General features: G+C 43.2%; 1 protein-coding gene across 2 annotated transcripts in view; it reads right to left on the reverse strand.

Annotated features, from left to right (window-relative positions):
- GLIS1 (GLIS family zinc finger 1) overlaps window positions 1-13,131 on the reverse strand; it is a 217,669-nt gene that overhangs the window by 41,141 nt on the left and 163,397 nt on the right. For both annotated transcript variants that reach the window (XM_068140633.1, XM_068140634.1), the window contains one exon: window positions 2,429-2,590. In XM_068140633.1, coding sequence (XP_067996734.1) covers window positions 2,429-2,590 — 162 coding nt within the window. The remainder of the gene's footprint in view (window positions 1-2,428; window positions 2,591-13,131) is intronic.

Below are 13,131 nucleotides of genomic sequence, written 5' to 3' on the forward strand. Positions count from 1 at the left end.
CTCCAGTGAGAGCAGAACAGTGCTGCATGGCACAGCTCACATTTTAACCTGGAGTGAAACATTCCTGGCTTTTTTTCCTCTCTTTTCCCTCCTATCTGTCAACATTACTGCGGCCTCCTCACTTGCACTAGTGAATCCTCTTGGTGTCTTCCCAAAGGTAGCAAGCTCATTCATCACGACCTCAGTGTCACACTTTAATCCCCTCAGTTTCACAAAGAGGTTGCACAAAAGGGGAAAATCCCTATGGGTTTGGGGAGAAGTGACTGTGAGGTCCTTTAGCCAAGCTGCTCTGCTCTGGGAGGAGTGATGACATGCCCTTTTTACCACAAGGACAGACAGGTTCCCTTTGTTCTGTTTCTACCTAGGAGAGGGATCTACTCCAGATGATTTAGTAGAGAGTCGATCAAACCAGCATGCAGCGCTAAGTCTCTGAAATGATTTACAGATTCTCCTTTTAGAGAAGATAAATGATGGAGTGACCTAGATTGAGAAGTTGTAAAACAAGTTCCAAATGGACTCAGTAAGGAACAAGCAGTCTATATAAAACCCTTTTCTTTGTAAGTACCTCCAGAGGATAAGCTTTGCTGCTCTGTCCAGCCAGCAGGAAATTTCTGAAGGCATAATAGAATCATTCACCAACCCATGACCTTACAGGCTGACACAGGCTACCCAGAAAGTTATAGGGCAGAGCAGATTTATTGAGAGTGTCTGGAACAGAGGAACTGACACCTGAGGAGAAGCTATGAAAACTGTAACAAATCCCTCAGCAGAAAAAGTAGCAGAGCAGTTTTCAAATCCTTGGTGTCATTCAGACTAGTGATAAAATCACTCCACTTAGTGACAGGGCAATTAGATGAAAATCTGACTGCCAAGGGTCATGGCCATTTGTTTTGACATTCCAAGGAGTTATTTTGCCCATTGAGCTAATGCAACGTGCTGGCTTTCCAGTAGCAGCCTCCTGCAGCTCTGTGACTTTCACGTTCACACAGCACCCAGCACACTCAGCTGACCCGCAGGACTGCAGTTAAAGCAGGTGAGTGGAGGTTAGTCACCGTGGGGTAGGGCTACAGAAACAAAGGACCTGCAACAGAACAGCATGGAGGGCACTTCTGAGACATTTAAGGAAGTTAGTAGAAAATGATTACTGTACCTTTTTCCTGATTTATGAGCATTTCAGATAATAAAGACAGAGATAAAGGGAGAAGAAAAGAAAATAGAAAGTTAAGAGATTTGTCTTTAATAATTCACAGCTTAACAGCTACAAGAATTTCTGCTTATTTTGGTAACCACTTGAATTCCCTTTCAGAACTAACAAATGGCATTCCACTGGTGACTGTGGCTAACAACAAATATCTCCATTAGAGTCAAGCAGTTACGTTTCAAACCTGTGCACCCACTTGCCAAGGAGACTCATTTGAGAGCTAATTACAAATTCAACTATTCAGGTTGACTTTCAAATAAATAAAAGATTGTTATTGTAAGTGTGCTTTGGGTTGGAAAATGTGACTGCCTCGTTTCTCTTACTTGTTTGTTTTTGCAAGGCATAATGTACATGAGACATTCCTTAATGCTGCACTGTCTGAAATGTGTAACTGCTTAAAAAGTAAATATCAATTAAACTCAAAAGTTCTGCCCCATAAACACTTGGCCAAACCTTAAACCATATATTCACTTCTTTGCAAGAGACAAAGGAACAGCTCTGCCTGTCATTCTTTACAGGCTTTATGCAGAGGACTTAACTTGTCTGCAAAGCTGTCTGCTTACTTGCTTTCCCCACAATATGATGATTTGATTTTATTGGAGCCTAAGAAGCTAGACAGGCTCCCCTCTTCTCTGCAAGACAAACAAGAGCACTTGGACAGCTGAGCCAGAATCTACCAGCTGTACACAGGAAAGGAAAGTTTCTTACAGTCAGTTCTGATGGTGGCTGCTCAATACAAAGCGGAGATGCATTTACCAGAGATGTCTGAACTGCTTCTGCTTTCATTCAGAACAGGCTATAGTAAAGCAACACAAGATAGGGAGCGAGACAATGAGACGTATTCAGTGCACAGCAATGACTCAGCTTTCACTCCCACTGTACCTGCTGCTGCCATCTCTTACTGGAACAGGAACAATGGGAGAGTTTGCTGAGTAACTGATTCCTGAATAACCTACTCTTGTGTAACTGATTCCTGAATAACCTACTCTTGGGCAACGTATTAATCTTCAGCATGAGTAAGAGCTGAATTTGCCTTTCTGTGACCAGGGCATTTTCATTTCTCAAAGCACACACAATTCGATTCCAAACAAAATGACAGTTGCCTGCAGCTGAGTTTTCCAAGCTGCTCCCTGTGAAAAGGAAAAGCCACCCTCCAGTTGCAGAGCAGGTTGTGTGCAAGGAGCACTGGAAAACTCAGTGCAGCTCCCAGTGTGAAATCAGGCTTACGGTATCCAGGTGTGTTCGCTGGTGCTTCGCCCGGTCGCTGGAGTTGCTGAAAGCTTTCTGGCAGCCGGGGTGCTGACACAGGTATGGCTTCTCCCCAGTGTGACTCCGGAGGTGAATCTTAAGGTTCTCAAGCCTAGAAAATGCCTTGTTGCACCCTTCAAACTGGAAAAGCGACATAAAAGGTCATTGTAAAGTACTGTTAAATAAACCCTGTGTAGCCACAAGGAGAACAGTGTAAGACCCAAGTTGGATGTGCAATAAATCAACCAACATTCAAACATCTGTTAGGATTTATGGATGAAACACATTTTGTGCTGTTGGTCTGATCTGAAGACATGGCATGTAGCTCAGCACTAATACAAGAGTTGTAAGTACCTCACATGTTCTGTCTGAAGTGCTGAACACTTAAAGACATGGTGTCAGAACAGAAAATTCAGGGAAAGAACAAGTGGTCTGAGGAGTTCTCTTAGATGCTAACTGGCACAGCAAGCGCTGTGGGCAGGAACAATTAGCTGCTACAGACAAGAGAGCAAGAGGAGCTATTTGTGGCAGCTTGGAACCTGGTTTCAGATGTCCGAAATCCTATACCCTGGAGCAGATGAGCACGGGCTATTACAAGAAGACCTGATCCATGTGAAGAGCAGTCCAAAGGAACTCTGCTGTTACTCTGCACCCTTTTCTTTACTAGCCTATCACTCAGATCTGTTCTCAGCATTTACACAAGCAGTAACCTGAGCAATTCTGATTTCTTAAGCACCCGTTCCATTAGGGCACACAGTAATAAAACGCTGCAGAGCATTCATAACAAAAGTCACTGTTTCAAATTCAATCTGAATAAATAAATAATTCACGTTTCCATCTCCCGGGCCAAGGGAAGGGTGTTTTGCATTGCTCACTGCTAAGTTTCAGTGTCACAGTGCAGTGGAGACACTGTGTGTAGGATGGGCTTTGGGATCTAGCTCAGGTGAGCACAAGGACAGGCAGAAGCATGTTCATGCAGCAGCAATCCCACTGAATGCACTCAGATCCTCACCCACCTGTACAAACACTTTCATGCACACATGCCCACGTGTGATGGGCTGCACGGACGTGGCCCACTCTGCGTTGCAGCTTTATGGCACTGCAGATCTTGTAGTGTCTTTACACAGATAAAACCCTGGCTCCTCTGTGATCTGAGACCTCATAGAAGTATTTGTGAAACACAACCCTCTTCACCCTTATATCAACACTAACACCAACCTGGACAGAAGGTAGCTGTGTCTTAAAACCACTCTTTCTGGAAGTCAGATAGATTTATTTAGGTACAATTTTGGCTAAGCAGGAAGAAAGTCAGTGGAAAAGGAGTAGGGGCAATAACCGTGCTGTCAAGTGATGAGAAGAGGGGAAGGTGATACACAAAAGTGAAGGTGAAAGTCCTGAGAGGGAGGGAGGAAAGGAGTTGGTGCAAAGAGGTGAGAAGCAGAAAGGTCTCTGCTTTGAGGGAGTCCAGGAAACCCCATTTCAACTCTTTGTTTCTTGCTGGACCTGCTGACTGTGTCCCTTGCAGTTCTGCCCTACAAGTCCACATGTGGAAACAGCACAGCTTCCCTCAAGTGCAGGTGCCTCACCTGCACAGTTGTACAAGGACAAAGATATCTTCAGTTGGGTTGCTGAGGAAACTCTGTTGATTCTTGGGCTTCACCATTACTTGCCAACACTTTTAACCCTTCCACCTACCCTTGCAAAATAAAACTAGTCCCGGATAAATGGGATGCTCATTCTCCTCTTTCAATACCCTCCAGGAAGATCCATCAATCTCACAAGTGTCTCAGCTTCAACTACAAAGAACAAATGTTCACTATGAAAAGGGCTTGTTGGGATGGTGTTTAATCAACTAAGAAGGCTACTCAACAGTATCTCCCAGACATCTGGCCCCAATCTGTCACTGCTTAATCCTGCAATCTTAAATATTTTGTTGATGTTTGATGCCTGGGATAACTGTAACAAATACTGCATGATCCTCAAAGACTGCAAATGTCAACAGAGCTCTTAAAGGAGTTGATCAATACAAATAATCATTATCATTATATTGCAACTACTGCTATTGTCTCTATTGCGAAGCTCTTCATGTGTGCCTCAACCAGTGCTGTGCTACACACAAAACAATGCCAGCTGATTACAGTAAACTGCGTGATGCAATTATTTTACTTCATAACTACTGCTGCTTTTAGAATGGGGCCTCTACCAGGAAAAAAATACACTGTAGACACATAGAGGACTAATTAGTTCACTACTACATGGAACCAGAAATGTTATTATCTTTATTTTACACTAAAAGCTGACAGGAATGCAACTGCTGCGATACCATGCATTTAAAAGGCATATTTACAAAAACACTGAATTATCTCCCAGTGAGCTAAACACATCACAATTTCCCTAGCAAAACAATTTAATCTAATAACTGGAATTGCTTTAAATGTTGGGGTTTTTTTTCCCCCTTTGCTTCCATGTTATACTTTGAATGCACCTGAGAACGCAGTCACGCAGAAATAACAGCGTATTCCCAAGAGGGTTTATATTATCAAATGTTTACCCTTTTCATAAGCATATTTAATCACGGTCATGTCTAGAATATGTCAGTGGTACAGATCAGAAGAAACAAACTCTAAATTGAACAGCTCAGACCATAGGCTGAAGCAAAAGCTGACATTTTCTTAGGAAATGAGTTATGACTGAAAAAGAGAAGCCTTCACAGTTATAGTCCTAAATAGGTCCAGTGTGCCATTAGAAAGCTCATTAATATACACCTCTGCTCTCTGCTGCAAGATCAGTTAAACAAGCTGCCTTTTATTTATAGACCTGAAAGGGAAAGAGCAGGTCATATTGGCTGCTGACATCTCAGACAGCCTACAGATGGAAAACCCAAAACATTTCATTCCAAAGCATTTCATACTATCAATAGGAAATCTGACGCCTGGGCAAAACATCTAGGAGCCCTGTGAACATTGTCAAATGTTCTTTCTTCCCAGCTGATTACAGAATTGGGAAAAATTGACTGAAAAACATGTTATGAGAAAAAGGATCCTGTGAGGATACGTATCCCTTCTGGAGGGGAAGAAATAGTCACAGCACCCTCTAATAGCATCAGTGTTTTATAGCACACTGAGTCTAATGCTGGGCCCTGGCAAGGAGGCTGCAAACCATTCCCAATGTCAGTTACCTAAGCACGTGAGTCCTTCCACCCAAGAACCAAAATACCTGATTTGGTGCTTTGGTTTTCTAGCTCACTCCTCCCTGGAGTCATTTGGAATTCTCTGTTGTAGCTGCAATGTAGAGGCCCGATCCTGCAAATACTTGTGTGTGAGCTAACATGGCTCGTGCAAAGAGTTTGATTAAATTCAGCAGAACTATTTGTGTACATAAAAGGCAACCCATAGGACTGAACTCTCAGCTTCTTAAAGGATCCCAGTTTGCAGAGCCAGGTTGAAATTTACAGACTGAAATCATTAGAAGCTGGTTTTTTTTTTCCCATTGTAGTAACAAACCAATGGAAGATACCTGTAACAGAAAAAGGACCTGCCAATTTCAGTCTTGTTTTGTGCTTTTTTTCCTTTCCTTTGAAGTCTACAAAGTGACTATTCTACATTCCACTTCATCTGAGTCCTGGGGAAACCTGCTTGTACGTGGTTTATTACTATTATATCACTAAAAAGCATTTGAAACTTCAGACGGACTGTTGGACAATTGCTGGTGTGCAGGAGAAGAGTAAAAGGGTTCAGCACAGGAAAGTGAGGACATCTAGAAAATGCTTCAGGTTCTGGGCTTTAGGGTAATTACAGTCAACCACTTGACATCAACACATTGTCCACCAGCAGTCCATCGTTCTTTATGCTGTTAGACAAGTGGCCTATTTCCTAATTAACATGAAACTGGCAAATACTAACAGGCTACAAACCCTGGAGGCAGTGTTTGCTCAGTATCCAGCACAGAACTGAACAAGACTTGGGGCTGTCTCTTTTATTTCAATTTTATGAATTTTATAAGCCCCTAAGCCTGCATTCCTGAACCCCCCTTTGGCAGTACCAGGAGTTCTGGGTGCACGAGGAATGCAGACCTGGCCCAGGCAAGGCGTAACAACAGACTCATTTAAGGCGTGAGGCTTTCAACAGCAACCGGGTCTGATTCTGCATGCGCTGCGATTTCCACACACAAACAGAGCTCTCTGACTGCAGAAGCCAGCCACCTGCCTGCCAACAGCCCCTGAGCTGGGATTCCCCTACTCTCAGAAATGAAGGACCGCCTTGTCTGAGCTCTCTGAGTCCCTGGGGAGCAGCAGGTCTGCCCAGCATGAGGTTGGCAGCCCAGAGAGCTCAGTGGGACACATCCTGCTCGGTAGGTGCCAGTCCCTCTCTCCTGACTACAGAGGCAAACAAGACTTGGGGTGTGGGGTTTGTTTTTGAGATTGTTTTATCTGTGTTGCTGAGTATATCTGGCATTAAATGTGAGTTCTGCAGATCAGCTCTGAAGGTCTGCTGTCATACTGAGTGCAGGGAAGCAGCTCAGCAGGACAGGCTTCTGAGCCTTAGCCTGTCTTTCTGCAGCACTGGCATGTCTTCACTGTAAGTCTTGCTCATGTAACTCTAAATTATCATCTGCCAAATAAGGGCTGAATGTTGTTTAAAGCAGTGAAATATTAAGAGACTTATTTCTTCTAGTACTAGCAGGTCAGGCACCTCACTCAGCATTTCAGTGAGCAAACAGAGTCATAGAATCATAGAATGGTCTGGGTTGGAAGGCACCTGCAAAGGTCTTCTAGTCCAACTCCTCTGAAGTCAGCAGGAGCATTGTCAACTAGATCAGGTTTCACAGAGCCCTGTCAAGCCTCACTTGGAATTATCTCCAGGGATGGGGCCTCAACTACATCTCTGGGCAACCTGTTCCAGTGTTCCACTACCCTCATGGTGCAGAACTTGTTCCCAATATCCAATTTAAATCTCCTCCTCTCTAGTTTGAAGCCATTGCCCCTCGTCCTATCACTGCAGGCCTTTGCAAACAGTCCCTCTCCATGATTCATGTAGGTCCCCTTCAGGTACTGGAAGGATATTAGGTCTTCTCAGAACCTTCTCTTCTCCTTAAGTTTTCCTTAAGCTTTCCTTAAGTTTTCCAGCAAAACTCAAAATATCTGGGAAAGCAGCAGAGCATCCTATGGTTTTCCCAAGACCCCACTGCTAGTCTCGAAATTCTTTTTAGTAATCCTTCTTTAATGAAGTCGAAGGAGAAACGTTTGTTAAAGCAGGGGCACTTGCTGTGCTGTAACATATGAGAACAACCCAGGAAGCTCAGGGATATCTCCCTATCAGCAGCATGACAGCCACAGATTTTGCCATAAGGTTTTGCTAAATGTGTCATTTGGAAAGCAAACAGTGTTCTGAAGCCTCATTACAGCTGGACTGAATGCAGAACTGTGGCTTGCAGGCAAAAATAACATTGTGTGGAGCAATGTTTTAAAAGACAAAATGCAAAATTCATAGGGTCATGGAGTAGGCAAAGGAGACACCCCTCCCCAAATCTACATCCCAGGAACTTTATTTCCTCATATGGAATTGAGAAACTGGTATTTATTGGGGATTCTTTGAATTGCTTGCAAACTATTTGCAATTAAAGGCCAACAGACAATCCAAGATGTGCTGCTCCAGGACCTGAAGCCAGAACTGCTTGTTTTGATTACAAAATGAAGATTGAACAAAATCAATTAGAACCCTCTCCAGCTATGCCAGCAAACAACCACAAATAGAATTAAAAAGCTTGTCTCCAATTCTTTTAGATGTCTTGAGCATAAAATATAGTTTACTATACATCATAAATGCCTTCCTCTGGACCTTATCTCACCTGCAAAGGAAACATTTCAATGCCAGGTTGCATGTAACACATCACCTCTTTACACCTATCTCAGCTGCAACTTTGCTGAAATTCTGTCCTACACCTTTGTATTCTGGCTCCCATTTCAGTCACATCTTTAAACAAGAGCCTGTGCTTTGGGGCTAAGAGGCCAGTTACACTGCAAACAGCTCTGTACAGAGTGCATGTCGCTCCCATGCTAGATGGAACGGGCCCTCACAATGTACTTACATGTGTAAGAGTTTCCAAGTGTGGAGTGAAGAATTAATTTGGCTAAGATAATGAATGCAGCTCCAGGACAAAGGGAGAATCCATTATGGTGTATGGGGACTAAACAGTGAGGAAGAAAAAAACCCCAACCAACCAAACACAAACTCCCAGAATTAAAGAGAAGACAACAGCAAGGAGGAAAAAAAATAATTACAACAAGAAAAAGGAAAACCAGTCCTAAACTTATGGCTGATTAGCATAGCATAACATCTTAAAAGGCCAAAATACCACATGTGTGGCATGTTACAAAAGAAGATTAAAATAAAGGAAAAAATATCCAGAGAACCATGAAGTCTCAAAACATCTGGAGTTTTATAGTAACAAGGAGGGAAAAAAACCCAAACTATAATTGAAAAAAGTCTGCTGCAATACATTATGGTACAGTGAGGCTTGGTGGAACTGAAAGGAGAAGAGATGAAAAGGCAAAATAAGGGGGAGAAAAAGAAAAGCAACAAGAAAAGGCATTTATATTTTAAAGATGTCACTCAGGGGGTTATTAAAAATTACACACCCTGCTTCTGGGAGCTGTCCCTGTAATGTGTTGAGCGCTCTCTTTCAGCATGGGTCATTGATGCATGCTGGGGAATTCATCAACCCTTTGGTACCTGGGGCAGGGGCACTTTTCACTCCTGATGTTTTGAGAGACATCTGCAAAGAGAATGGCAGAGAAACTGCCTGTTCTGGTTTACATTCTGAATCCAATGGGAGATTTGAAGAGAGGCAGGGCAAAGATGGAAATTGAAAATGCTTGCTAAAAACAAAGCCCACACTCAGAAATTAAGCAAACGCTCTGGAGCTGTTACATTGACATCACAATCAACTCTAATTGAAATAGTTCACTAACAAACATTTGTATGGGAAAGCAAAAGTAAAAACTTCCCTCTTCCCCCCCATTTTTCTCTATTTTTAGTTAACCACTACAGGAAGAGAAAGAGCCACACATGGTCCAGTCTGCCCATGCTAACTGGCTGTCTATGAACAGGAAAGGTTTCCAGTGCGCCCTAGACAGGACCATGATGCATGAGGTCTGTCACAGGAAGATTTGAGCCATAGCTCTGCCAAACCCTGTCTGTAACAACTACCATGTCATCTGGCACCACTGAGTGTCCAGCCCAACTTCCCACTCACACCCCCAGACTACCCTTTTTTTTTACAAAAACCCAAGGAAATCCAGCTCCTATCTTTGTCAAGACAAATAAATATGTTTTATAGGCAGAGCTTGTCACATGTCATCACAGCTAACAAAGTGACTCCTGTCCTTGGCAGAACAGACAGAGGAGGATCCTGTGGCTGAAAAAAATATCTCCAGTTGGAAATTGTTTGCCACAGCCAACTCAACTAGTCAACCACAACCAAGTGCCCTCTGGGAAAAGATGAAAATTAGCAGCAAGGTAACTCTCCACCTCTTTTTTTATGTGTGTGTGAAAGTAACTTGGTTCCTTAGTTTTCCTCACAAAATCTGTTTCAGGAGTTGGATAGCTTTATTTTGGGGGCGTTCTCCCATTTTAAACAGAGTGGAACTTTATCTGCCCCTCTCATACCCTACCTGAAGGGGGATTGTAGCCAGCAGGGAGTTGGTCTCTTCTCCCAGGCAACCAACACCAGAACGAGAGGACACAGTCTCAAGCTGCACCAGAGGAAGTTTAGGCTCAAGGTGAGGAGAAAGTTCTTCACTGAGAGAGTCGTTTGCCATTGGAATGTGCTGCCCAGGGAGGCGGTGGAGTCACCATCCCTGGAGGGATTCAAGAGGGGATTGGACGTGGCACTTGGTGCCATGGTCTAGTCATGGGGTCTGTGGTGACAGGTTGGACTTTGATGGTCTTTGAGGTCTCTTCCAACCTCGGTGATATGGTGATACTTGGATTAATTTCCAATGGAGCTTTTATCTCAACTGCCAAGCTGTATGAAATTGTCAACACTGGATTAATCTTTGTTCAGTGGTAAGAATGACAGACAAGTATCTCCAAGATTTTTCTTGGCAAAGGAGTAGACAATTCAGTGGGATTTTCCATGCTCACAGAGAATCACAGAATGCATTGGGTTGGAAGGGATGTCTAAAGGTCATCTAGTTCAATGCCCCTGCAGTCAGCAGGGACATCTTTAACTAGCTCAGGAATCCTGCTCTTTTCTGTGCCACGCTGAGCCAGTTTGATTCTCCATAAATGAAGACTGGGGTTCCACCTGGCCAAAGATCTACTCTAAGATGCACATTATTAAGCCCAGCACTTCCTCACGTGTAGAGCTGAGCTCTGGCAGAGCCATACAAGAGCTGCTGGTGAACCATCGGGAAAGGGAGATTGTGCAAGTGTGGTGGGAGCTTGTTACTGTCTCAGGGTTAGTTACTTTATCCTGTATTCCTTGGGCCATGACTGTGGAGCAGAATCTCAAGTGACATGGCTCCTTAGTTCACCCACTGACCCACCCCAGTAACGTAAACCAGAATCACACAAGGGGCCTCTACTCTGGGAGGGCTAGAGGGTTACAACACAGAGAAGAAAAATCTTCTCTTTCTGAGAGGACAGGCCACCTTCTCCACAAATGAGAAACCTCTCATTACACCTGAAGTCATTCACTTCAGTCTTGCAGTGTTTTCATTTGATCTTGCTTGGCCATGTTCATTACATGATGGAAAATCTACAAGAGGCAAATGGCTTCAAGAGCCCACCTGTTTTAAAGGAAGTCTTCTGGCTGTGTCACAATCAAGTCAGTGTCTGGACTGTGTTGTTAGAAGAGCAGCTTAAGACTTTGGAAACACAGTTTCCAAAGTTCTATTCTTACACTTTGTAATGACTGAGTCTCAGCAGTGGCTTCCAGGTGCTAGGTGCTTCAACAGGTACAGCAGCTGGGTCACACCAACCTGTGAGGAGGTTAGATGGGATTCTGTGCCTAGGCCTCCAAAGGAGATGTTAAATCAAGATTTTGCTAACAAACACTCCAAAATCCACTGCTACTTTTCTATCATGGTGACTTAGTACATGTGAAGCAGTATGAGCAGCCGCAATCTCTGCTCCAGTTTGAAATGGTGGCGTTGCCTTCTAAAGCCTATTGTGAAGACAAGCTCTGTGCTGAAGAGCAGACAGCGTGGCAGCAGTGCCAGGTCCCTTCATTCTCTGTAGAACTGTGGGATCCCTTGGATAAAAGGCAGTACAGCAATGTTCTCTTCTCAATAGCACTTCATGTTTTCCCACAGTCTCATTGTTTACAGGGAGTTAGCAAGTCACTTCACTAATTTAAAATAGATTGTATCCCACATGGGTGGATAACAATAACACATATTGGTGAATCATATGGCTTTCAAATGATATGTATGAAAAAGAAGTGCTACACATATTGTCTGAAATTTTATTGTGTGAAACCACAGCACTTAGCTCCCTACCAGCTGTGTCAACAATTCAGTGTAATAAACTAATACAATTGTAGAGTAACAGCAAGATTAGCTCTGAAAAATGGAAAACCTGGAGGTTTTTAAAGCAACAAGACAAATGCCAATGCAGACAGATGAGCACCATTTAAGGTGGGAATAACCAGCCTTGTGAATGATGATACCTCATCAAATGTAGATTCCATGGTTACAGGTTGCCTAAGAGGAAAAGGGATTATAGAGATGAAAGGATTTTTAAAGGGGAAGAAGAGCAGGTTTGGATATCGGAGGAAATGGGCATGTAACACTTGCACTGTACACCCACCACATCTCACTACGAACAACGTATGCAGGGGCTGCTTTGAAATGAGAGGAGAGTGAGATCTTCCCTGGACTTTGCTCCCTAGGCTCAGACCAGCCTTGTATCCACACCAACCCTTTTCACAGGAGCTGCTTCACACGCATGACGTAGCTCCTGAGGATGGTGCCAAAGGACATTCCTGACATACTTGACCAATAGCAGCCTGTGTACAGAACGGCTGAACGAGCCAGGCTCAAACAACAAAGGTTTCACATTGAGCTGTCTCACAGAACTTTTAATATGCTGCTAAAGAAAGAAAGAAATAGCTGAATAAAAGACATTTGCTAAGATAATCTTTTGAGGGGAAACTGGAAATGGAACTCAACACAAGTAGGTTTTAAATTGAATTGTTGAACTGTAGCTCAGAAATGACAAGGAAATGAAATCTCTTTTTTCACCTGGACCCCAATAAAAAACCAGTCTACAACAGTCTGGGCAGAGCACAGTTATGAAAGAAATGAAATTATGTAATTGTCATGCACGATTATCCAACATTTAGAAAGTACCTGCAAGGTTTTCCTGAGAGCTATATTCCCATCCCATAACCTAGCAGGAAACCACAATCACTTCTGTACCTTAAGTGAAGGGCTTTGAAACGAAAGTGCCTCCAAATCCAATACAAGCAGCTCTCAACATGTGCATTTAATCTGCCTAGGTTAAGAAACACCCTGTGGCCACCACACTAAAGAACTGAAAATGTAAATTGATGAAATTATATCCATATGATTAAGGAAGATTCTTAAAGAGAAACACGTTGTTAAGTGCTTCATTGAGAATAAAATGAAATGCAGTAAGAGAGGAGCTCTTTGCAACGAGGAACTGACGCAGATGCTC

Source organism: Melanerpes formicivorus, unplaced genomic scaffold, assembly GCF_026170545.1.
Source record: "Melanerpes formicivorus ecotype bairdi unplaced genomic scaffold, bMelFor1.0.p_v2 SCAF_7, whole genome shotgun sequence".
Taxonomy (NCBI): Eukaryota; Metazoa; Chordata; class Aves; order Piciformes; family Picidae; genus Melanerpes; species Melanerpes formicivorus.